General features: G+C 51.7%; 1 protein-coding gene across 1 annotated transcript; it reads right to left on the bottom strand.

The window, feature by feature from the left end:
• Positions 1 to 2,923: 2,923 nt before the first annotated feature.
• Positions 2,924 to 25,902, bottom strand: LOC119111878 (coronin-1C). The gene is made up of 9 exons (XM_037235734.1): positions 25,708 to 25,902; positions 13,678 to 13,801; positions 11,209 to 11,516; positions 10,301 to 10,522; positions 9,180 to 9,276; positions 7,133 to 7,242; positions 6,020 to 6,134; positions 5,100 to 5,290; positions 2,924 to 3,783 (listed from the first exon to the last, which is right to left on the bottom strand). Exons 1-9 carry the CDS (start codon positions 25,900 to 25,902, stop codon positions 3,598 to 3,600), a joined length of 1,548 nt encoding a protein of 515 aa, XP_037091629.1. The 3' UTR covers positions 2,924 to 3,597.
• Between the last annotated feature and the right edge of the window lie 1,306 nt (positions 25,903 to 27,208).

The following is a 27,208-nucleotide window of genomic DNA, read 5'->3' as shown; positions in this document are numbered from 1 at the left end:
AGATCCAATGAACATGGTCACCACTTATAATCCTGTCATGATGCCCAGCCATGACTAACACCATATATTTCAATGGCCACAAAAATGCAATTAAAGGCCCCTTATCCTTTAAAATATTCCTACACCTACAACTTGTGTCCAATCACAGCCTTGGAACAAGTGAGATGCAGAATACAGTCAGGGATTGACAATCAAGATCGTGCATACCTATACCTGTGGTAAAATTCAAAACCGAATTTAAGAAGATGAGCACTGGACTACATTACCAACAGCTATCTTAAATCTTACAACACATACCATTCATAGTAATATCTGCTTATTGAATCAACACGTCCAATTTGGTCAAAACAAACACGAAGCTAAGTTTGAAATAACTCAACTCCAAACGTCATCTGACAGAGACTGCCTATGCATATTCTAAAGCACGCCTATATGTTAGGTTATTATTAGAGATATGTACGTCGACGGCGATGGTGCCCCCCCCCCCCCCCCGTTTTTAATATGGACACAGCATTTGTCTCCTCCGCGTATCACTTGTATTCATCAGGAACATTTTACTCAAGACTGCGAAGCTGCTGGCATCTAGTGGCAAAAAAATGTGAACTTTAGGAGGGAAAGGAGAGCACGGGTGGTTGAACGCCAGCAGTGCTGGCGGGGTTAGACGCGTGGCGTACCCGGGAAAGCCTATGTATCTCATTTATTTGTTTACCCATTCCGTTGTACGCAAATATCCGCATCGCAGTTCGCAGTAAAAAGGTGCGCGAAGACGTACGTCGCGTTCCCCAAAAAGACGAGTTCATGACATATCTCACAGCAATACCGTTGCGATGCTGACGGTGTCGCTGGGCCTTACCTCCTGTCCTTACCTCTGGTAGCCAGCCTACATTTGCCCATTTCCATACTGCGTCGTGTATGACCTCGGCTGCTCAGTGCCCGACCCGCCCGCTGCCGGAAGGGCGCCGTGGAATGGACCGTGGCGATGCAACTCCTTTCATATGACCGGACTGGCGGGTTAACTGGCCAAGAAACAATCCAGTAGGGCACAGCCACCCATTTCGTGGCAATGATGTGACTTCCGCAGTTTGTGTGTTACTGTCTGTCCTTGGTTGCTCCGAAATTCAGCGCCGTGTGGCATGTCTTTATAGGGACAGTGATTGCATAAATTGCATTACTCCCGCAAAAATAAATATTTGCACTCAGGGGAGCCAAGAAGTTCATTAGAGTACTCAAAATTAACTAACAGTACAAAAATCAATACCTTGGGCACAAGCCGGGTCAGTGGGCGACCATGAAAAAGGACGACACTAGCACATCGTTACTTTGAAGCATATTTGTAACTTACGTGATTGAGCTTCGCTGGGCATCCCAGCCATTCAGCTCGTCAGCAATATTCGAGGACGGCCACGAGCCCATCAGCTTCCCCGCCAATGCCCATAGCATGCCCCACGTCGCTACAGTTCGAGGCCCATTATATGCAGAGGGGTCAGGAGAGCTCGGCGTAATAACTTCAGCATAGCCATCCGCATCATGCGTAGCCATTGACTGACGGCTCATATGAAAGCATGAGGCCGGTGAAAAATCGCAGTTGATGTAACTGCCGCGTTCAGAAACCGTCAAACGTGCGATAACTACTGGTCATCGCGCTATACTTCACCGTCCCTTTGACCTCAGTCGCACCAAGGGTCCACTTGCGTAGGACATTCCGCGGGTAGGAGCGTCAGTTTGAACGCTTGCTTCGGGGCGAGGCCGTGGTATGCTGCAGATTACTCGTGAGGTAACCCTAAGCAGCCCCGTCCCGTCGGCGGTCCAGCGTTCCTATGCGTCCCGTCCGTCGAACGTCATGGTGGCGGAGGCTACTCTGAGCAAGTAGGGATGCGTGGCGCCACCATCACCGTTCGCCACGGCACTCCCTGTAGGGAGGACTGCACCAGGATTGGCCGAAATTACTGCCCGGTGTTGGAAATACCCATGGAAGCCTACAAGTTTGCCGCCAGCGCTGGGCGTCCACTACAAGAACCTCGGAGTTGTCAGGCGGAGCGTGCCGCCTCCTACCCCGTCCTCAGTTATGAATGACCTCCCAGTAAGTTGGTCGCACGGGTAACGCCCTAAAGCAAGTACAAATGGGCCGAAACCAACGAGATCTCCTATATTACGACTAGTTTTAGAGTTCATTGGCGACACTGTGTTTGTCGAAGGGAATGTTCTACATCGGAAGATATTGAAACATATACGTATGTAAACTATGTTAACTATGTGTACATTTACGTAGAAAACGCTCCACTAGGCAACCCAATTTCCCTGCTAAGCAAATATGCTCCTCAATCCGTCTTTGCTTGATTACGTACATCATACCCCGTACGGATTGAGAGACAATTGGCGGTAGCCATATCTGGAAACCGTACTCACGAACGACAGATGTGAACGACAAGGCGATTATATTTGCTTGGCCCTGACCGCTGCCAAGGCCAATGGAATGGAAAGATTTGAATGACGTTCTTATGGCGTCATGGATGACTGGGTGGTCTTAAAAAGTGTGCACATTATCGCAGGCGCTTAGCCTAAAACTAAAAGGGTCAAGGTCTTCAGAAGGCAGGGCTGCAAACTGCACCGACTGACCTTCAGCATGGCTGTTTCAGCTGCAAACCCCATACAAATGTGAGACACCCCCTATAAATGGATTCACGCTTGTAGAATCGACGAAGGCCGGGCCTCTGACGACATTCTGGCACCCTGTGATACTGCACCGTGGCGCTCCACTCCACCCCAAGTTCAGGGAAAAACAATGAATGCGTCCGAAACTCACCATGAGGTTGTGACGTTCGCTCCACAATAGAGGTTAGGCCTAAACTCAGCAAGGGAGCGCGCGACTATCTGGGCACGACACACCTGAACTGTTCGGAAATGGGTGTAGAGGCTGTCTGGCAAAGCCTTGCTTAACTTTGTATTGCATCACCGATCATTTTATAACGAATGTTACAATAAATTAGCACACAACGTCACGTGAATTCACCATCGACAAAACATCAATTTGCTGCCGCAAGCTATCGTTTTGACATGACTGGCAAACTCCGAATTGGAGACGTGATTGGCGAGCCCAAAGTCGGGGCTACGTAATTGGTGAACTCCGCCAACGCTGGGCGACATGATTGGCGATCTCAGAACGGAGTGACGTTTCCATTGGCGACGCTATGGCGAGCGCATCAGACGGTGGCGTATGCCCTAACCGTCGCGCACGACCCACGATTCAATGCTACCTTTTGAACACCTCGCACACGATCACTGGTGGCGGCCGCGGCGGGCGGTCTTGCTGTTATCCGCTGTTAGCAGTGTCACGCCCACCGGCAATGTCGCCGGTGGCTCACTGCACTACCGCTAAAATAACGCATACAACAAACAGTTTATACAAAATTAGTACATAACGAGAAGGCGTTAGCTGTAGAAAACACGCCACACAGACGGAGCGCTGTGAGGGACGCGCCGGCCGGGCTGGCCGGCCAATATCACACAGCCGGCGCGGGGTTGACGCCGCCGCCGGGACGCCGGGCGGTGCAGTGCGGGCGCAGAGCCGGGCCGGCCGGCGGCGGGCGCGCGCCGCCCTCACACCTCGTCCGGCGCCAGCTCGTCGGCCGGAGGCACCTGCAGCGTGTTGAGGCCGGCGCTGGGCGGCGACGACTCGCCGCTGCCCGCCAGCCGCGCCTCCAGCTTCTGGATCTTGTCGTCGTGCTTCACGATCACCGCCTTCATCTTCCGCATTTCCATCATCAGGTCGTCGAAGCGTTTGTCCTAGGTTAGCAAGAGAGCGGCTGGGTGAGAGAGTGTGGGTCGGAGATAGCGGCCGAGCTAGAGGGCGTGGGTCGGAAATGGCGACCGAGCAAGAGGGTGTGGGTCGGAAAGAACGGCAGGGTATGGATCAGAGAGTAGGAAACAGTGAAGGGGAGGGAACGGTGGGTCACAGAGGACGGCAGTGTACTAGCGTCGGAGGGGAAGGCAGTGTCTGTGTGTGTGGGGGGGGGGGGGGGGGGGTCGGAGGAGGGGAAGGACCGATTTCGGCCGTGCAATGGCGGAGGACATACTTGGTGGTACCGGGGCAGCAGCACCATTCGGTGCAGTACACATTGAACCACACATTGTGAACCATTGAGCAACGCGAGCATATTGCATCTTGCGGCAAGTGAAATCCACGGATGGGAAGTAAATGTAGACTTTCACTTTGTCCCAGCCCTTCATACGCCAACAAACGTACAAACATCTGAACAATCACGAAGGTATACGATTCCTTTTCTGGGAAAGTAAACCACTACATGCCGCGCTTATGCTATGAGGCATGAGCGATCGGTCCACATAGCAGCGAATCCTCATAATATGTTAAAAAGTTGTCGAAAGTCTAACAGTCCCTGTCAAACAAGTCGAAAAGCCCCTGGTAACAGACCAGGAAAGTGTCATGCATCGCTCACAGACCACCAGCACAGCGAACCAGCGGAATCATTTGTGTTACATTTGTCTGCAGACGTGGCAGCTCCCCGCTTCAAGAGTTTCATTAGTTTTTTTTTCTGCGGGTGGTTGGGGACAGTATTTTGGCGCCGTCATTAGGGTCGAGCATTGCGAAACAATGCACCTGAGCTCAGTGCTCACTGTGACTTGTTCTACAACATTCGGACCGACACTGGATACCAAAAAAGGTGATTTTTCTGGAAGCAAAGAAGTGACTAAAATTCAACCAGGAAATATCATCGGTATCATTCTATGTCATTGGTAAATTACTGTGCTATTAGTGAGGAGGAAAAAAGTGAAGAGCATATACATGTTCACATAAAGCACGACCGACACCATGCAAACTACACAAACAGTGGCGTCATCTAACCTGCAAAAGCTTCTGCAAAGAAAACTTACGATGTTATGGCTTCATTTTTATCTGAAAGCGGAGACAGCGGCCAGCACTTTAAAAACGACAATTCTGGGCCCCACACCTATATCGCCTATATGTTTAATCCTGGGTCACCACACGTACTATCGTCAGTACGCTGATTCCCACCCGCGCCAGTACACGACCATGGGCCCAGGACGTCACACCAACCGGCTGCCACACTAGGCCGACTCACGTATGCCTTGGTGGCAGCGGCGACGGCGTCCTCCACGCGCTCCTTGACCTGCTGCTCTGAGAAGCCCGAGCCGACGCCCTGCGCGTCGGAGCTCTGCTGCATCTGCGAGGCCGTCTTCTTCTTGTCCAGCACGTTGGCCTTTTTCACCACCTTTTTTAGCTCCTTTTTCGGTGTCGAGAACACCGGACCGTCTGCAGCACGGGCCACGACGTGAGGACATGAGGACATGAGGACATGAGGATATTGGTCGAAAGGGTACCGACGCTGCCGGGAGTCAGGAACTTCTGCCACCACAACATAAAGAACAATGGATAAGTGCCCTACAAGGTTGTGAAACAGATCGTAAGATGATAGCCTGGTGTGTTTGGGTGTACGGCCCGGAAAATGACCAGCCATTATAATCAGGTCCGAAAAAGTGCAGCAGTTTTCTTAGCCCCGGTGCGAGCACGTAAGGTTGGTGCATCACTCGAACTAGTGGGTTCATTTCTACGACGCAAGTACAGCGCAATGAGGGAGAAATAAGCCGCTTACGAATCGCCATCAAACGTTTGAGTGTACGTTGCTTTTAACCACGCAGCGCCAATAACCTGGCACTCCATTATCTTCTTCCTCCCCCGTTGCATTATTAAAAGGGATCCAGCAAGTGACATTAGCTCTGAGACATGCGGACATTTCGATCTTGTTGCCCACTGCCAAGAGTTCCCATTCTTCCTTATGCTTAAGCTTATTGTCGACATTCTCCGGCGTTCAACGAAGCCGACTTTTCTACACAGCCCCCAAGCCTGCTTTTAGCTGTTTCTAAACGGAAAGTACGTACTGCTCGACCCGACCAACCAGCTGACCGCGAACGGTGCGGTCGGCGCGTCCGGCGCCGATGACCCGCGACCGAGACCGAGGCGCTCGCACCAACTGCCGCTCACCTTTGAGCGAGACCAGGATGGGCTCAGCGTTGGCGCCCTCCAGCCACTCCTCAGCGGTGATGGCTGGAGTGTCGCCCATCGTGTCTGGGTACAGGTCCTCCTGGAACAGCTCCGACTGCAGCCGGCCAGACACCGTGCGTCAGCGCCAGCTGGCCCGCAAAGCACACGCACCACACACCGCGGGCCACGGACCGGTGAGCGGCCCCGGCGCCGCCAGCGGCGTCACCACATCCGTACGCCAGGCAGTCGCTTAGCTCCTTTGACATGGGATGGAGTGGGTGACAACCCGCATTCAGGTCAAATAACCAGGGCGCATGGCCACCGTGACGTCACTAAATTTGGCACGCAAGATTGGTGTTTGGGTTCTGGATTCAATTGAGAAAGTTTGACGACGTTCTTGATAGTGGCAACGAAGTTACGGGTGGCTTAAATATTACAGTTCAAGATACGTGCCCAATGATTAACCGCCAGCCGATGAATATCAGATAGCATGACACCCTCGAATGCATGAAGGGTGGGCATTTAATGAAAAAACGACCTCTGTGTAAGTGACATTTCGTTTCGTTGATCCCGAAGCCAAGGGCAATCGAGGATTTGAATGCATGATGTCAACGTGCATATACAGGAATTTGTTTCAAGCGCAGGCAACTAAGTGCTTCATTCTGGCTTTAAATGTGGTGTCTCTGAACCGCTGTCTAGTGCAACAGCTGGATTTGGCGGTAGTTACGGCCACGCGGTTATGACGGCGATTTTGGAGGAGTTCAAGCGTCGTCGTTTCCAGACGCCACAAAGCTCTGCATGGCAGCTGTGGGAACAAGATGAAGTTGTTTTCATCATACGTCTTGTTCATTCCCACCGGTGCGTGCCAAACGCAACTAATGGCGGATGCATCGCAATGACGCCACTCGGCTTCTCGTCGCCAAACGACCCCGGCGGCTGGGGCGAACTACGTACATGGCCTGCGGGCGGTCATGGACGAGCCGCGGACAGCGCGTTTGCGGGGTCTGCGGCGACCCGACCTCTGTCCGGGGCGGGGCGCGTCCTCCCCTCTCCAGTCGGCCGCTCTGGTCACGTGATGTGGCGTGGGGACAGCCCCACACTCTCATCTCTCACCTTCCGCGGTACGACGAACGGGTGTACAGCCACGAAGCCGTTGTTGCTGACGCGGTAAAACCGCGAGATCTCGCATGCCTGGACGTCACAGCCTCGTTTGGGCATCATTCCTACGGGTGAAGCGACCGTTGTCGTCAGCAGGGCGAGACCATGCCAGGCGCGGCTACAACGGGAGACGGGCCATGGCAAGATGGGCAAAAAGAACATTGGAAGATGGACACTCGCAGCACTCGTTAACAGAAACACCGCTGATATCTCGATCAATCTATATTAATCGATCGTCTGGGTGGAGCGGCGGCATCGCACGACAGCATGAAGACTAGTAACAACTCATGTTGGAAAGTTGAAATTCAAATTCCGTTTCCAAAAGCATAAACGGGGCTGCTCCTCTTTTAGTTTTTCTTTGCATTTGGGAATTAAAGTGAATGCGTTTATGTCATGATTTGTATATTCACGTACGCCTTGCAGGGTTGCTTTCCAAAGTATTTTTCATGGCACCAAACGTGAATATCTCTTTCAATGTCAGCCAGGGAAACTGTGCTGTAATGTCGTTTGCTATTGTTGATGGGAGTATGCCACCTCTTGGCACTTTTGATAAATTACTAGATCAGGCGCGTCCGATTTTATGGGAACACCAGTTTTAAAATAACGTAAGTTGTTCAGTGCATTGGCGAGGAACATTATTCGCATAGATAAGAATGCAGTATTAGCCTTATTCATCGGAGAAAAAAACCAGGAGAATGGGGATATAGTTTGGTTGATGGTTGGCGACATGACTTTATCGCTACAATACCAGAAACAGGCCTCTGCTATTGTTTAGATAAAGGCATGTTGCCGAAATATCAACCCAACTATATCTATTCTCCTGGTTTTTCTCCGAGGAATAAGGCTAATACTGCTGTAATATTTATGTGACCACCAATTTTCTCGAAATCATTCTGAAAAGCTCCCAATTTCGAAAGGAGGTAGCCACTCCGGCGGGAGAAATGAGCTAATTGGACTACCTCCAACATGAAAGTAATGCTTCTCATCTGGGCTGTTTTTTCTCTAGTGGGTGTGAAACCGGAATGTTTGCGCAATACATTTTTCAAAAGCTCAACATACTCTAATCAGGGAGAAGATATACAAATATGGTGCTCTCATCATACAAAATGAACGAAACGTATTAATATGGCTTTGACTTCTCCCCTGTCGCGTTTTGCACTGTGGCCCTTTTCGAATCATACTCTAGCTTTGGGAAACAGAGTCCCACACGGTCTCTAGTGACGCACTGGTCCAAGGTCCACCGGTGCGCTTCTGGTAAATGGCCGTCGCCGCCCGCGGTGCCAATCACAAACGTTCACTTGTACTGACGCCAATGATACCAGTACAGGTGCCATTTTAGGCCCGCAGGCACGCACTGCGCGGGTTACACCGGATAAAAAGTGGCAACTCTAGCCTGCACCAGCTGACGACAGCCACTGGCAAATTCTGTCGTCGTCACGACGGCCACAACTGACATGAAGACGGCAGTCACGACAACTTCGGTCGTCGCTGACTAGTGGTACACTCTGGGGGTCACCGCGAAAGAAAACGTGTAGTGCTGGGACAGAACGCTGACAGCGAAATTGGGAATGGGAAATAATTGCAATTAACCTCCTCACTTTATCCTGGTGGTGCTACATTAACATAACCCACCAACGACCTTTGACCTGGCTGGTCCCGACGTTACGCCGGACTATGTTCTTGAAATATGCCCCCAAGGCGTGACATCCCCTTTCGAACTTCATATAGAGGTCGCAATTCACATTTCTTTATTGTTGCCATGTCTTCATAAGCTTGAAAGTTTGCTGCACATCGTACACCCCCTTCAACGGCCACACAAGGATACGCTTTAGGATGTCAAGCTCGCGCCGGTTGGCCCCAGGTACCAAGTCATTCCATCAGCTCCACAGTCCATCTGATCACAGTTAACTTAATCGAGTCGCGCCGCTGGTCACTGCTTCTGCAGAGCTGCAGCGCCAGCCCGTCTCGGCTAGGTGGTGAGCCTCCTGACTCGGACACCGACCTATTGCTCGCTGGGGGTCGGGCGTCTGGAAGGTATTGATGTAATGGACGAACGGCGGCTCTGGTGTGATCTCGAAGTACCGGATCACACTGTCACCCTGGCGAGCGGAGCACAGGTGAGTGAGTACGCCAACGTGATGCTCACTCCTCGTGCGATTACAGCAATGCTCAAAGTGTCGGTGGAAACATGCAGTTTGAGATGCATTTCACAATACATGATCTACAATTTAATCCACCTTACTCTGTTCACAAATGAATATAATGATCGGTGTTTTACGGGAAGCAAGTCACATTCCAGTAAATGGTTGCATCCATACTTCAGTTATGACACGCACAAAAGCCTTCTTGCAGAGTACACGGGATGAAAACATGGACAAATTGAGTTGTAGAAAACTAGTCACAACTTTGGTCAACATCAAATTTGTTTTCGAGTTCGCATTTTCCACAGAATTTCGGTTGAAAACTCAATCGACTTCTAAAATTGAACAAGCAAAGACGCATCAAAAACTCTGGGTGTCTGCGTCATTCATAAGCTCCGTTATCGAAAAACGATCACAACCACTTCCTTGCCGGATATGTTGCACTCATGCCTTCATATCTGAAATTGCCACACAATTGTGGCCCAACCATCTGCATAGCTTTGAAGAGGTACCACAAACTGGTCAAAATGGATGTTCATAGCTGCGTTGTTTCTTCGAACGCATCTTCACGCGACAACTAAGGCTGGCTAATTAGGTTTGTATGCGGACAGCGAAACGAAACGCCGTTTTCCTTGCTCCGACATTGACCATTGACGACAAACTATTGCATCTAAAGTCCTGGAGTTATTTCCAACTTTGCCAGCAAAATGAACAGGATTGTAGTGCTCCAAATGTGGTATGGATGTAATTATAACCAAGTCAGCACTACAACAAACCTACATCTCATGAAATCACAAACAAAGATCCTAGGCATTAAATATCTCGCGGAGTCGTGCGTTCGCACGGCAGCAAACCCGCTTCATGAGGCGAGGCCTGGCTCGCGCCGCGCCCTACGGTGATGATGATGATGATGATAATGATCTGAGTTAACGGACGCGTCGACGGCAGGGGTCATTCTGCGCCCATTTGCGCCGGGCCCTACCTTGCCACACAGGTAGACTAGGTTGGTGTCAGGGTCGTAGAGCGGGAACATGACGCCGTTGCTCGTGTCCAGCTCCACCATGACGATGGGATCGCTGAGGTGGCCGGGCGCCCGCAGTGAGTACTGCCTCTCTGACATCCGGCTGAAGCCGGTGGTGAACACCAGTCCGTTCTTCAGGAAGATGGCCCGGGAGCCCTTGCTGCCCTCGTGCGACACCGCCTCCTAACAATGGCCAGAAAGCGTCATGCACTTACATACAAGTGTACTCTGGCACAGGCAACACCCCCTGTTTACGAACTAGCTGCTGGTGAGACCGCAAAGATAGGGCCGAGGCAACCACAAGTCAGTCATTTGATTTGGTCACGGAGGTAAGCCTACTGGAGATGGGAATGAAAGGGTGCGGCAACGGGGCGCGGCACAGTTGACATACAACACAAACCGCGGGCCAGCTGTCACGTCCGATGCACTAGGACTGCATTCCGAGATACCGACTCGTCAGTAGCTTCACGGCAATCGCCATGGGACTGAATATGACTAAAAGGCAACATGCATATCTGATGGAGGACTCGGGTTCTGCGCTCTCTAACTCAGTTCACTCTCTAGTTCACTCATTCTTATCGTTCCTTAGTTCGCTTCTCATTCCTTTCCAGCCCGCTGAGCGCGTACAGAAGTCTCGGGGGCACGCGCGCGTACAGCCGTGCCCACAAGCCTTGGGGGCACGAGCGCGTACAGTCCTGCCCACAAGTCTCGGGGGCACGAGCGCGTGCGGCCGTGCCCACAAGTCCCGGGGACACAAGCGCGTACAGTCATGCCCACAAGTCCCGGAGGCACGAGCGCGTACAGCCGTGCCCACAAGTCCCGGAGGCACGAGCGCGTACAGCCGTGCCCACAAGTCCCGGGTGACGCACCTCCTCAATCTCGCCGGAGCGCGGGTCGAGCACGCGGATCTTCTTGTCCTTGCTGGTGACGAGCAGCTTGGAGCCGTCCCACGCCCAGCTGGCCGACCAGATCTGGTCAGGCACCGTGTCGATCACCACCATGGCCTCGCCGTTCCCAACGTTCCAGACGACTATCAGGTTGTCGCTGCCGGCGCTGAGCAGCACGTTGCTGGCGGAAGGGTGCCAGAGCACGAGGCCCACGCGCCGCTGGTGGTACACCAGGTCCACCACTGGCTCCGTCATTGTCCGCGACAGCCCGTAGTCGTACAGCTGCCATACTGCCGGACAAGGGGAGCTTTACTGCAGGAGGACACGGCACGGTAGCCACTCCAACCACGGCTCATTCAGGGAGCGCAGACACTCAGCCAGCTCGGCTATGAGCATTCGTGGAGCTTTGCGTCTGTGTAGCGGCCTTGCTATCCCTTCCCCAGTACCTGTGTGCTGACCTGTGAGTGACCTCACGCCTCAATGCTGAACCGATGTAACAAAAACAAAACAAAAAAAATCTCCAAAAACGCAAGAACGCACAAACACACGCACGCACGTACGCACACACACACATATACAAAACAGAGAATGTGCGTGTTGGTGAAGGTCTAGCCTTTGTCAGTGTGTTTCTTCAGTCAGTAGTCTAGGTCAGTGAATTTAGTGACGCCCGCCGACGGGTGCAAGGTCAGCTCCGCACCGATTCACGGCGCGAGCGCGCGTGACGGGGGCAGGCCAGCGGCGCGCCGGGCCGGCCAGCTGCCGGCACGGCGCCGACCCGTCAGCTCCAGGCGTGGTCGGGAGGCCGCTTCTCAACGCCGTCTATGCATAGCCAACTTCACGTTTCCGCGAGTCATTGAAGGCAAGCTGGGCATGCTGACTCCCGCAGAGAAAACAGACAGCCTATGTAACACAATATGATGAAGAAATTGGATATCATCGCCGAGTGCGAAGGATGTCCCCGACGGCATCAAGATTTCTGTTATTCCTACTCTGCCCGTAATAGAGTGGCGACGCAGAAAAACATGTGTCTGCGCCCTGACGCAGTTGAGCATGACAGCTTCTTGGCAACACTGAGACGCAGGCGGCACTGTGCCGCCCTGCCTATCGGCGGCCGCGTTTGGAATCAGCCCGGCTGGGCTGGGCCGTCGCCATGACGTCACTGCGCCGGGCGGCGTCCGGTGGCGCCGCGTGGCCGTATGCCAAATACGGCAATCGGCCGCTCAGCGCCCCACTAATCGCCCCGACTCGCAGCGCGTCCACGTGGGTGAGGCGGGCCACGACGCCGGGCCGGGCCGACGGCCCACAAAGCGGCGCTCGCCGCCGCCCCAGCACCGCTGCACGGCCCACTAGTCGCCCGTGGAGTGAGCGGACCGGCGGACCGGTTTCACGAGTGGTCCTCGAGCGGGCGGGCCGGCCGGCCTGGCACGGCACGCCGCGTGCGCCTCGGTTACGTCTTCCCTCATCTGCCGGCTGGACCGGGCAAATGGTGCGCCCTCCACCGAGTGCAGACCACTGGCGAGCCCGGCGCCCGGACGGCCGGCCGACCGTGGGCAGGCGGCAGCTCGGCTTCAGCCGCCACACTCAGCACACCACGTGGGCGATACACGCGGGGGTGCGCTGTGCATCCAGCCGCCACACTCAGCACACCACGTGGGCGATACACGCGGGGGTGCGCTGTGCACCCAGCCGCCACACTCAGCACACCACGTGGGCGATACACGCGGGGGTGCGCTGTGCACCCAGCCGCCACACTCAGCACACCACGTGGGCGATACACGCGGGAGTGCGCTGTGCACCCAGCCGCCACACTCAGCACACCACGTGGGCGATACACGCGGGGGTGCGCTGTGCACCCAGCCGCCACACTCAGCACACCATGTGGGCGATACACGCGGGGGTGCGCTGTGCATCCAGCCGCCACACTCAGCACTCCACGTGGGCGATACACGCAGGAGTGCACGGTGCACCCACCCGCCACGTTTGGCATCCCGCCCCGGAGCAGAAATCTGGGACCTGGACGGGGGCGTAAGCCGACCAGCAGCGCTTCCAACCTTGCATGGAGTCACCGCCCCTGCTTCCGACGCGATAACGGTCGCGATCGCCTATGACAGCCATAACCAGAAAGCACCTCGAAGAACGGGTATGGATTGCGAAAAATTCAACTGCCAGTGTCAGTACGACGCACGAAGTGTTACATCAGCAGCACCGAGTCTCACAAAACCTTCAATCATTGCACCCATCTTTCGAAAAGAACAGAATGAACTGACCTCTAAACTTCGCGGTGTGCTGGTCACCCCACACAGTGTAACAGTCCGTCCCATTACGTGCCGTAGAGCCCCGCCGCTCGCTGCCTTTGCAGGCGTACATGGGAAGCCCGCGACTGCAGCAGCTGGGTCAGGCCGACCCGACCCGACACCCGACCAAGTCTCACGACACCGGCCATCTACTCACCTTTGACCACGCAGTCTTCGGACGAGGACGCAATCACGTTGTCGTTGAACGGATCCCACGCAATATCTAGCACGGGTCCTTTGTGACCGCCAACGATGGGCGCATCCGGCGCCTGTCGACCCATCTGTGGACACCAGAGGTCAGTCAGAGGTCACGCTGAGGCCCGCCACGGATGACCCCTGACCCGGCACGCACGCCGGCGCAGCACTGCGCCCAGCTTGGCCGAGCCGGGATGGCGCCTGGCGCGGTCCCCAGCCGTCGATCATTTTTGGATGATGTGCAGCGGCAAGAGTCCGGTCCAGCGCGTGTCGGGCCTGCCCGGACGCGCCGTGGCTGTACGAGCGCACGTCACCGTCACTGGCTCGGCCGGCCTCCTCAGTGCCTCATCAATGCTCAGTCGGCGTCGTGCGGGTGTTTGTCTGCAGTAGAGGCCCTCACGGGTCGGAATGATGCGCCGGTACCCAGACGGAACGAGTGCAGGCCGTGTCGGGTTAGAAAAGATCCACGACTGGGTACGGGTACAGGTGCGGGTGGAGAAATGAAGAAATAGAGTAGTGACCTAGGAAATATTTTACGACTTTGTCATGTTGTTTGGTTACTTCCGGTCCTCTTACTTCAACTCAGTTGTCAAACTCCCAAAAATGGTTCCAAATGGTTCGCAGAATGGCAGCCGGCCGGCATGGCCTGTGATTGGTTTAACGTCGAGAACCCCAGCGCCCGGCAAGCGCCGACGTGGTTCTGTGTTTAATACGGCATAAAAAGGGCTCTGCGGTTTTCGGCCTGTTGTGGCAGTGCGGTTCGAGATCGAGTCTGGCAAGTTGAGCATGGCCCTTTCTTAACCATCTCACAAAGGGTGATCAAGGGGAGGTGTTCCCGCCGTCGCGCCACGTCAGGCCGCCTCCGCACTGCCTTAGAGGCTATTTTCAGCCGTCGGCCCGCGGTCCGGTCACCCGTATGGATGCCAAGGAGCTAGCATTGGCTGCCATTGAACGTGTGACGGAGATTTTGCGGGAGGGTGCCAGATTCCTTTTCATTGCGCTAACCTTGTTCTCATTACATTCCGCCAGTGCCGGGACTGGTGGACTGGCGACTCCGGCCACGAATACGTAGGATGTGTCACTAAACATGGTAAGGAGCAGCATCCGCCAGTGCGCGCAGAGGCAACTGCGGTGGTTCGGGCTGATGGTGGCCGTATCGCTCACGCGTTGCAATCAAAAATCGGAAAAAAAATAATTACGTTTACGCGTCATATTTCGTAGCTGGTAGCGGAAAGACGCATCGACAAATTCTCTGAAACTCCGCGCGTCCATCTTCACTGTATTTTCATTTCACACGCAAAACACACCATCTATTACCTTATTTTTCGAACCTTAGATCTTAATTTGGTTTGTAAATATTTAACTAGGGATCGCAACTGAAGGGGGTGGGGGGAAGGGCCGACGCAACGATTGCTGTCAAAGCCCTCCAACTGTACTTGTTCCCTATCGGCGTCAATTTGCGACCGCTGATATCAATCTAGGTCATTGTGATCACGCATGTTTTGTATTGCTATGCAACTGGTATATTTGAGTATATTACCTACAACCATCGGAAAAACGCAACTTGGATTTTTTGGCACTATGCCACTTGGCAATTGTTCGAATTGTGTGCTCCGTCTTTGGTAGGTTAAGGTTCAACCCGCTTATGAGGCCAACTATTTCGCCTATCTGTCATGTGATACCTCCCACGTTACGACAGGATTACCGACGTTCGGCGCAATATGACGAACGTTTCAAGATGATTCATGCTTGAGTACATGTGGAAGACGTGTCAGATTTAAACCAAAGCTGAACAAACAAGCACGTTCATAAAACAAACAAGCAGCATGTCCCAATCGCCAACAAGTGAAGTGCATTAATGATGTAGTAAAACCTGACTGTCATGACTTTCGCATATGTGTCATGGGTCACGACCCATTCGGATAAAAGAGCTGAAACATTGACAAGATGCGTTAAAACGCCATGAAGCCAGCCAATGCAAACAGACTGATCATTCAACGGTTACCACACTATTCAACAAAAACCTCAGGCTAATCTACATTAATTTCTATCGTCCAACAAACCGTCTTGAACGACTTTTTTCTCCAACACCCACCAACGATATGTCATCAGTCGTCACCCACACCCCAATCGCAAAACCTTCTCATCGGGTCTAGTTTCCTCTGTGTTCTCAATGCACATTATATACGGCAGCTGCGCACCAACCTTGCCTACATTCGCGTCTGCGCGCGCCGGAGTCGGCCGCATGGTATACGCCAGCCCCGCGCCAACCTTGCCTACATTCGCGTCCACGCGCGCCGGAGTCGGCCGCAGACGTCCCCGGGAGCATTCCCCCGTTCTCGGGGTTGTCTCGGAGACATTGCTCTCCGAGCTCGCCGGCGCGTGATCGGCTATTGCTTGGCGTGGGGGGGGGGGGGGGCGACATTGCTTGCGTCATAAGTGGATGCCCATCTGTTATGAAAACAAATTGCTTACGAAACCAGAAAGTGGCCCATGGTGCCGCGTATCAGTTCGGGTTTCATCGGCTCATGTGAAATCGAATATGGTAGAAAAGGAAGAAGCGCGAAACCCATGCCGATGAGTAGCTTCTCAACGCAAAGAGCGAATGGAAAGGAAGGATTACGAACCGCGAGGTGTACGACGAGAAGGCCCATTGGGATCACTGCAAGCACGTTACAGTCCGTGTTTTATGCATTCGTGAACATGGCTGAAGATTTCGTAGCACATTTTACACCATAAACATGGGGGTATTTCGATAAGTGGACAAGACTGGATGCCTAGACCGCCTTGACCCCATGGTATCCGATGGGAAGTCAGCGGAACAAAACAGAAGCCCATCTAAATTTGATGAGTTCAAGCGTTACGTTGCTTACGAAAAAACACCTTTTGTTTGTGCTACTGAGAAATGGCTTACTGAAGAATGTTGTGAACATGCTGCAAGGTTTTGAAATCGAGAGGCATTCATTCTGTGTCAAAGGGATATGCATCAATGTGCACTAGGAAAGCTTGCTAGAGCTGGGGATTCACAGCATTTTATGATTCAAACATTAGGATATGTAGATTTGGGTTTGAATTCGAGCTCAGAATTGAAAAAACGTGTGTTCAAAAAATATTAAATAAAGAGGAAAAAATCGATAAAAATTGTATCTAAAGAAATTGGATCGAACCCTTGCATCAAAGTCTCGAACTAGCACTGATATACAACCAAGGAAAGGACCTGTAGACTAGTCAGATGGAGAGCCAACCGATTCAAATGTCTTTGTTTCAGTTCCCGGAATGTAATGTTCGTCTAAAAGGCAGCTAATATATATATATATATATATATATATATATATATATATATATATATATATATATTTCAAACCTCTATTATGGCCGCGATGTTGAATATTCCAAACTGTTTAGACAGTTTCAAACCCGTCCATCAGTGTTAATCAATAACTAAGTATTTCAATCCTACAGATCCATATCAATAACTCTAAATGGGTGCTGTTTGGCTGTTCAGGTGTCGCATACTCCTGGGGATAGAATGAGAGGCTGGGAAATGGTTAGCTGTTACTCCCCCCCCCCCCTCCCCACCCGAATGGAAGTTCTTATAAATACTTGAAATGTTCTACTTCCCTGCATCGCGTTATAAGAGCCAGCGAGTCGGTAACTACTATTTGACCTTGTCTTTTGAGCTACTGACTTTGTTCAAGCTTCTTCTAGGGGAGGGGCTGGATACTAACATGGAAGGACATAAGCTCTCTGACTAAATCTCAGACACACATGGTCTCGCAGCCCTCTCCCGTACTTACACACATGACCTTACGGAGGGTTTTGGGACAGAGGTAACGGTAAAGGAAGATGTAATGTTCAGAGGTTGCATGCGGGCCCAAAGGATAAGCTCTCCAAGGCTTCAAGCTGTAACCAGGCACATTAGCCCCAAAAGAAGTGTTCTTGAGGCAGTGAGATGGGAAGCAATGTTAGCAGTTTGTTTGTGAAGTACACATTATTCAAGCCTTCGTTAAATGAGTCAAAACATGTACCTGGAAGCATAAACACGACACAATTAGGGTGATTTGATGATCAACAAAACTCGCTGAGGCAGCTGTTAATAAACAAAACACACGGAAAGTGAAGCGACTCAATCTTGCCAATAAACTATGATTCCACAAGGCAACACCTTCCTTTTTACTTGAACTTGCATATGCAAGCGGACACAAAACTTCACCTCCAAACTGATAGAGAAAAACACAATCCGGCCCTGAGATCCCAAATCAAAATTCTCACTCCGCGGGTCCTCTCCCCCCCCCCCCCCCCCCCCCCCCGTCAGGAGAGGGTTGATGTTTCCGCTTCCGTCTGCGATGACCAATTTGTGCTAAGCGTCTGAAAATCTATCAGGTAAAGACAAAAACGTTGAATTGGTCACTACTCCATGTCAGGTCCATATACGCGCGAAGACAAGAAGTCATTAATGCGAGCATGAACGAGCATGTCTACAAGCGAAAGACAATAAACAACCCCGAAATGCACTACAATGATACAAATTAAAACAAATTCGATTTCAGCCAAATATCTCTCTTTTCATTCGTCCAAATATGTCCACACAATACTGATTATTCGGGATGCACTACATAAACACAGCTGAAACCTGGGGAGAAAGAGAACATATCAACATTTAACAGAAATGGGTAAAGACAGGAACTTCAACTTTGCCAGTACTGCTCGCATGCATCATGTGGCTCACTTCACCGATTGAACCAACATAGGTGTCTACACAGCGCATGCGCAAGCTTACATAACAACGTCATTGAAAACATTACCCGGTGTCAATAAAATTCTGTACAATGCTAAGTGCATTCAAACTAATGACCCAATGAAGCCATGTCACGAACGTGCTACACAACTTAAATTAAACGCGAAAAATTACCCACAATAAAAGAAGACAGCAAGGTAAACAAAAATACACAGATCCAAAAGCAACCGATTTTGGATAAATTTATCACCACAACCTGCCGGGTCGAAGAAGGAATCACCTTCTGCCGCCTGGAATAATATTGAACAAACATCCTCACATGAGCCGTCTTTAACACGCGCCCGGGTGTCCGGCTAGATACCCTTCGCTCAGGTGGGGGGTGGGGGTGGGTCAATTTGACCTCCCCCCGTTGAGATCTCGGGAACTAAGAAAGCTAGAGACACCAAGTTCACAGGGTGTGTTGACCTGTACGTGAACTCACTTAGGTCAAAGTTTTAGGTTCCTAGGTCATGATCTCTGGGTCGAAAAGGTCGAACAAGGTCAAGTTCCAGGTTGGTCTCCAAAGTGCCCCCAGAACCTAGATAACCGTTTCTAAGCAAAAGGTCACATGCCTATTCAAGGTCAGTGACCTTTTCTGACCTTTTGAAGGTCAAGGTGACCAAAATCATGCGAGATTGCTTTGAGTTTTGCATTTGACTAAGCGAGAAAGATTACGCTAGGCAGCATGTTCCTAAAACAAAATGTTGACCTGGATCATTTTAGGTCAACGACCTATTCTGACCTCTAAGAAGTCCATAGAAGATGTATAATGTGGTTCCTGCTATCAATCAATTCCAAATGAGCACCAGAAACTATCCCATACAGCAAGCCCTAGAGTAACAAAGCAGGTTGGTTTGATCTTGGTGTGACCTTTTACCTGACCTAAGGTCAATATAATTTCCTCATTCAACTGTTGTGTTGCCTAAGAAAACATCTCAGAGATGTATGGCTTCGTCTAACACTCCATTGCTAGATCAGATTGAAGGATTTCCTAGAAATTGCCTTCGCTGAAACCATGGTCTGACTTCGACCTGCCATAGGTCAGTGACCTTACAACGTATACCTAAATTTTTGACGCCAAACGATCCGCTATTCAATTGTCTACTGCTATGAAAATTTGGCGCGGCTACGCCGCGACGTTCAGAAACCACTCTGGAAAAACCTTCGGGGGGAGGGCAATTTGACTCCCCCCCCCCCCCCCCACCCGAGAGCGTGTTAAGTCTGCTATTTCATTATTATCGGGATAAGCCCCCAAGGACATGGTAAAGCAAAGATCTGGAAAAGAACACCGGGCACCGCGCGAACATAGAAGCGTCGAATAAACAACGGCTTATCGTCATCACGCCACACTTATTTCCAATGTCACAACCGAAGGGCGGATCACGCTATGCAAATATTACCAAAAGACCCTCCCGTGCATAAATGTGCCAGAATGACAGTCCATGTTCAGACAAGGTTTGCTAGCTGTTGCTTAACAATGACTGGTGAGTACGACCTGGTCCAACCCAGAGTAATAGATACCGGGTATAGCGAAGTTCAGCACATAATTTAAAATATAAAATTAGAAATACTAGTTAAGCAATGTAGACTTAATTTCTAGTTTACACATACAGTTGGCGGCCGGCAACCGAAGGTACGAGACGCGGCGCTACAGTTGTGAATGCGTGCATCACTGAAATGCGTATTTTACAGAATTACAGAACTTTCGCGAGAAACTCTCAACAAACGATAAACTTCATAACACTGACGGCGTGCATCGACTATTACGAAACAATTCAGCATATTTCATTGGGAACTTCAAAAAATTAAAACACACGACCATGGACACACGGCCTCTCGGTTGTGGATCCGGCACGTTACCAAACGAGCTACTGTTATCATTCGCACGCCTCGAAAGTCGGAAACTTCACAGAGTACTGCGCGTGAAAACTTTTTCAGTGAGGTGCATGCATAAAACTGACCGATTTGTGCCACCAGGTTCCTGGCGTGCCTTGTCTGCCATCGGTTTTTTGTCACTGGTACTCTTGCTATAAAAAATAAAAATATGTTTGTTTCATGATTGCTTTGTGTTTGGCAGCAAACTCTAGCTTTGGGACGATTTCAACTTATAAAAGAGCAAAAAAAAAAGTTATTTTGCGCGTCAAAATCTTTGACTCACAAAAATCCCGCAGTCGGGCCCAAAACAAAGTCGAAAACGTGCGGGTTCTTGCGAGTCAGAAACTGGCGGGCTGGGAAGTTGCATTCCGCATGCATGCCTATTACCTACTGATGCGCTCCGCACGTTTGAATCTCTCTCTGCCTCCCTCCATCTCTGCCTCTGACGATCATGACACCGATCACGACCATGCTCGACTCTCGCTCTCACTCCCTGGTGGCTAGCTCAGCCCAGCTCCGGTTAGGTTCGGTCGTCAAGACCGGAGCACGGAATTCTCTCTCGCCCGCCCCTCAAAGCGGCCGCGCACCGCCTCGGCTGCTACCGCCAGCGCGCCTCGACGCTGGCGGCGGAGCTGGACGTCGCCGCCGGGTGCCACCGTGGGCGGCTATCGTGCCGCCAAGTTCGCCTCGACCGTGCAGAGGGCGGACCGATAACAGCCATCGGCGGCAAGGCGTCTGTCCTCCCTTGCACCGCAGCCGCTAAGACAACGGCCCGGCGACCCCGACGTAGCCCACATATGGCCCACACATGGGCCGTGCCGGAGGCGGCGCGCCGCTGGCCGGACCGGCGTCGGCCCGCCTGGGGCATCGGCCACCCGGCCGTGGCTGCGCGCGACTCCGCTGCCCCGGAGCCGGCTGGGGGTCAGCGGGCGGCGGCTCGGTGACCCCGGGTGAGCGCCGCCGCCGCCCGGACGCAGACGGGGCGCGGTGAAAGTTGCCGCCCGACGGCCGCGGGCTGGAAAACCGCCACGCCACTGATCGTTCATGCCGTCATCGCTGCGGCGAACGTGGCGGGGGCAACACGGGGACAACATGCCGAAAATAACGGGCCGCGTCATCAACAGGGCCATGGTGCCGTCAAAGTGGCGGCCCGCGGCGCCGACTTATCTGGCCGGCGGCGCGTGGGACCGCCCGGCTGACACGTGACCGGGCGGCGACGGATCTGGGACAGCCCGCAAAAATCGACCCGCCACGTCCGCGACGGCGCCGCTGCCAGCCGCGCCGCCTAACCTTGGCCGACAGGTCGAACACCCCTGCGCCCCTGGTGGCCGGGCGGCGCCGACGCACGCGCCCCGCCACCACGCAGGGCTGTCCAACCCGGCGAGGTCGCCGCCGCCGCGTGCGCCGCTGCCCATATTCGGTGATGTGGCCCGGTGGAGGACGGGGAGGCGGCGGGCGGGCTACTCATGCTCACTGATAGACACATGATGCGCGCCGTGTGGGCTGCCGCCTACCGTTGGCCCAGGCAGCCATATCTATACACGATGCCGGCCACATGCGCCTATTAATAGCGGTGAGTCACCGCGGGCTGGACTGGCGCCGGCTGGGTAGGCGGCGGGAGGGAGAGGGGACGGGCGGGGGCCGACACAGGTGGGGGCGTGGCGGCCACGGCGCCCAGGCCGGCGTGCACCTACCTGTGACTGCCACCGTCGCCTATGGCCGCACAAACAAAGAGCACACACAGGTCATTGAGCTGGCCACTGCTCAGGCGATGAGGACGCCGCTCGGCCTGCAGTGGCACCAGCTCGCACGAGCTCGCAGGCCGCGCAGTGCGTGAGGCGACAAAACCACTGACATCAGTGACGCACACGAGGTACAATGTGCGCCGGAGCACGCCGGCCAGCAATGAATTTGGCACGGCGAAACTGAACAACCGTGTTTAAAACGCACTTGCCGGACGGGCCTATTTCGCATCCGGCGCGCGGTTCGATTTATATGCGCTGGTTTGTGCGTATAAGTTGCAGTTCCGCTTGAGGGTACCGGTTGCGAGAACGGGATGACGAAAGCGATTCAACGGATCTGGTGGTCTTTTTATTACAAGATAATGCAGCCGGCTAGGTTCACCTGGAGCAGAATATAAATCATACTTGAGCGTTTACAAACACTGTGGATGCTGAACCAGCGACGTCACTCAACTCGATCAATCATAAGATGTCAGGTAAAGTCGCCCCGTCCACAAAAGAAGCTCCCCTGTGACGGCACCAGAACGCGAAATAAAACGATTTGATATCAAGGCGGGAAATTATGCAGCGGTGCAGGTGATTTTCCTAGAATCAGCGCTTACAGGTACGCCATTCCAACGCTATATGACCCCGTGACGTCGCATGTTAGGACCTAAGTCTCACTATAGGCTGCTACACGGATGGATTAGTCATACCTGGCTATCAAGATCAGCAGGCACCGTTCCAACACTAAGTGACCTCGTGACGTCACATGCTAGGACTTTATTCTCACTACAGCCTGATACACGGATGGATTGGGCATAGCTGGTTATCAAGATCAGAGATGCAACTCAGAACAACCGCGGGTACGGCCCAAGCCTACGTTCAGGCACAGCGTACCTGGGGCGGTGATGGCGCTCAGGTAGGCCGTGCCTATGCCGTACCCAACAAAGAAATGGCGGACTACTGAAAACCGTGGTGGCATAAAAGTTGGTGAGTGAGTTGAGTTGAACAACAATATCACTTCACCAAGGTGGGCAAAATACATGTTTACGTAAGTTGCTCGATACATTAGCGATGAGCATTATTCACATAGATAAGACGGTAGCAATAGCCTTATTCCCCGGGGAAAAACAAGAGAATGGTGATATAGTTGGGTTGATATTTCGGTAACATGCCTTCATCAAAACAATAGCAGAAATGAATAGGCTTTTCTAATAAAGGTCTGACTTCTCACCAACCGTATGTCAGCGATCTGACACGGTACATCTAATTGTTGTGAACCAAAAAATCTACTATGCAATTGCCTATAGCTGTGCAAGGTTTGGTACGGCTACGCCACGCTGTTCGGAAACCATTCTGGGAAATCTTCAGGGAGAGGAGGGGTCAGATTGACCCCCACACCAGACCGCGTGTAAATCAGGCGACCATTTCTGGAAGACACAATCCTTTAATTTTATGCACTGGTTTCATACGTTGGCCTATGGGGTTGGAGTACGGGAATGACTTCGTGATTTGCGAAAGGTTTATGTAGGAAAACAGAAGATTGGTAGAACGAAGCTTGCTATATAAATTTCAGCATTGTGCTAGAAATCTAAGTAGAGTAGGTACCAGCCTTCTACCTTCCCCGGAATATTTGGCAGCCCCTAATTGGCGGCAGCGTGGTGCAGAAGTTTCGCTAGCGGATACATTTCAAGTATGAGCGGGTGCCATGTCTTGAATGTTCGTAAGACAACGCCATTGAGATCAATGCTGTATCATACTGGCAGCACGTATCGGCTGTGTCGGCTAAGAACCCAGCAAATTCGATAGGGAACTGGAAGAAAGGTCCTGGTCAACCCGCGCATTAACGCGAGACCTCCCACTTATGGCCGCGGCGCGCTGCTGACTGCGTCGCCGAGACCGGACGGTGCGGCACTCACATTAACGCAACCGAGAGTCGACCTTCTTTTCAAACATTTTCCGTCTAAGCGTGCAATTAACAGAAGAAACGTGCCACCACACAGCTTACGTGACTGGCTTTTCGAAACTGATGTCTGTTTGCCCTGACACCAGATGTCATATGCTTACATCGTAAAGAGAAGTTTGCCGCCGGCCAAAAAGTCCGTAAGTTTGACTTACAGACTTCCATCGTCACGGGTCCTTACGCCAGGTGGCATATTTTGGCTGGAGCTAGTGCAATCAGTGGATCGCAATCAATTGCAATGTAAATGGACGGGACCTGTAGCCGCGTTGAGAACTGCTGAGTGCGTTGGTGAAGAGAAAGGTTGCTGGTACGGAGGCTAAGCAACCCTTAGCGCTGGTCTCATTGTTTGATGTAATCCACTATCATTGATCAATGTCACGATCGGCTGCAGATCGTGGCACAATGCGCAGGAATGCATATCATCACCATACACATCCACATCAGACAAAAAGCTCTCAAATTTTCGTCACTGTCAAACAAAAAAGTAATTACAAGCACTTGCAACGCACAAGGTTGGTAGACATGACAGCAATGCTGAACTCTATTGATGCTCCTGCACGGATGAGTGTGGGAACCAAGTCGAACGGTCCTGTTCTGCTTCTATTGTAATTGCGATCATTTCAAATATGTAGTTAAAGGAAATGTTCCATGTTTGTATGACATTTCAAGCCGAAATAGCCACTTTCAAGATCCTTCGGTACAGCTCACAGTCCTGGCCGTCTGATGATCTAAGCCCTAATTCTGAGCTACACGGCCACGGAGATATGCAGACTTTTTCCAGATGACTCTTTCCGGATTATCCAAGTATCCATGACGCGATAATAACGACGTCCAAATCCTGCTGTTCCATTAGCTATGCGGCGGTCTAAGCCCATACAAATGTGATTGTTCAGCTGTTCATCTCGCGATTGTGAGCAGGATTTTCAGATATGACGGCCGTAAATTGGCTCTCAATCAACATTGTGCGAGGTACGACCACGTAATGAAACAATGACTTATTAAGGGGCGTATTTACTACACTGTGAAACTGTGTTGCCAAGAGCAGTCTTTTTCTTTTAAAAGTATACCAATAGCTATAACTGAACTTATCTCATCATATCTGATGCTCGCTTCAATACCTTCAAACGTGAAACATTTCGTTTAATAAAAAAGACACTGTGAAGCACGGCGACCTTCTAAAATTGATTTTTTGGCCTTTGTATCGAATAAAATATCCCTTTACGCAGGGATTGCTTTCAGGGCGCAGTCTATTACACAAACAATAAAACAAGCTGAATAAAAAGGCCTCTTGCAAAGAAATAGCGTTACGTGTTATACGGATTGATGGCACCACTTCGACATCACCGACGCTACTTTAGGCACATTTAATGGCGGTACGCGACGTGTAACGCTCGCCACGCAACGCCAAAACATTCTTCAACCAGTAATGGCAAATGTGCTGGGGTGCCCGAACAAAACAATCGAGGGGAGAGTACGGTAGACTCACCACTCGACGAGCAGGATTAGAGCGAACCCTAAAGCTCGGTTATGTTACAACGGACTTTCGCTTGCCGTATTATCCAGCACAACCAACCCGATGAATCTTGCCTAATGCCGTTAAGTTACCTACTTGCGCAACAGAGCTGCGCAAGTAGGTAACCCAAAAAAACCCACCTGTTTTAATGGGAAGACGATGAAGCCGCCGCCGCCGCCACATTCAACGATTATGGCCACGAACTTGGGATTGACCGCACAAAAGGTTGAGTCCCAGGATGACTTGGATACCCGGATGTTGTCATAGCACTGCTCCTTCTTCAGCGTCTGGCCATAGACGTGGCGGAACTTGCTGCTGCGTACCCGGAACGACATGGCTGCCGATGAAGAGGGAAAGCGGTTAGAAGATGTGAGCAGAGACCTCTGGCTCTGTCTCCCCCTCTGTCTGAATAATCTTTAAAATATGCCGAATAAGCAACAATGCAGAAGGATAAAGACCAAGGCAAAAGTCAAAATGAAAAGCAGGTAAGGGAACGCAAGTCTAGAGGATGGAAGCCAAACGCAGCCAGCTAAGCAAAACGTCGCTTCGTCAAAAAGCTGCTCAAGAATGAGGTCTGTTCCGGGATCGTGGAGAATCGAGAGATCGATCGAGATCGAGCCTTCATGGGCTCCTGGACAAAATCCGGGTCTCTCGCCACCCTCCTCCCGGCCGCGAGGCCTGTTTGTCCCATGTACTTGGATCCTCGGACCACAGCAAATTTACACCAAAAGGGGCCGTTTTGTCGACAAGGCCCGGGGCGACACAGCCGGAGGAGGATGGGGTAGGTTGCCTCTGCTGGTAGGCAGAAGGCCAGAACATGCATCTGTCACCTGCATTTTTTTAGTACACTTTTACCCAAGCTGAGGTTTTGTAGATTTACATATTTTATTCAAATTCAGAGGCCCCATAGTTGAGCCAGAGGCGTACGCAGCATTTTATAACTGGGTGCCCGGCTCAAAAAGTTTCACTGAAAACCGAATTTAGCGTTTTAGGCTAGCACAGCAGACGCGCACTGTTTGTTGCGTGTTCCCCATATCCTTACTTTTACGTACCTGTGTGTAATTTAGGACTTGCAATATTAAGACATGTACATTTTAAGGAACACGACCTTTATCACACACAATAAATGCATGCCATCAAGTTGGTGCGTGCGCCCGGAGGCGACGATGTGCGTACGCTCTGAGCTGAGCTAGGAGATCCTTGGTTTGTTTCAGGAAGCTCTTTCCTGCATCAGGAGGTCAACTTTTTGGATCAAGAAGCCGCTATATTGACGAGTTAAATTCTAAGTAACTAGGCAGGGCGTCATTTCATAAACTTTCGGGGGGAGGCCGCTGAGCCCCGCAATGCTGACTCCAGCCTTACCCCCCCCCCCCCTCCCGATGCTCCTCCGAGCCACTCTCAATGCAAACGAATGAATAGGGGATACCGGGCCAAGTAAACGCAAAACAATTATATTACCAATGGGCGAATGTGTGTACTAGGCACTCGGTACCCTAAATACATCACTGTTAGTACCATATTAATTCTGTAGCAAATGATATACTGAAGGCACCCAATGTACTTGTCATTCCCAAGACCCTTAAACGGGTCATACTAACTCTTTCATAGGCTAAGCCAGCCTGCAAATGTCTGACAAGTTTT

Source organism: Pollicipes pollicipes, unplaced genomic scaffold (genome assembly GCF_011947565.3).
Source record: "Pollicipes pollicipes isolate AB1234 unplaced genomic scaffold, Ppol_2.1 Scaffold_7261;HRSCAF=8764_pilon_pilon_pilon, whole genome shotgun sequence".
NCBI classification, from domain to species: Eukaryota; Metazoa; Arthropoda; class Thecostraca; order Pollicipedomorpha; family Pollicipedidae; genus Pollicipes; species Pollicipes pollicipes.
The sequence above is the reverse complement of the archived record's forward strand: the minus strand, read 5'-3'. Positions and strand labels throughout refer to the sequence as shown.

Excerpts from the sequence above, each read along its gene's own strand:
- LOC119111878 (XM_037235734.1), bottom strand. The coding sequence starts at position 25,902 with ATGTCGTTCCGGGTACGCAGCAGCAAGTTCCGCCACGTCTATGGCCAG. Across the intron at positions 11,517-13,677 it reads CGAAGACTGCGTGGTCAAAG|TATGGCAGCTGTACGACTAC; the intron begins GTGAGTAGATGG and ends CTTGTCCGGCAG. Across the intron at positions 6,135-7,132 it reads CGTTCGTCGTACCGCGGAAG|TCGGAGCTGTTCCAGGAGGA; the intron begins GTGAGAGATGAG and ends GGCCGGCTGCAG.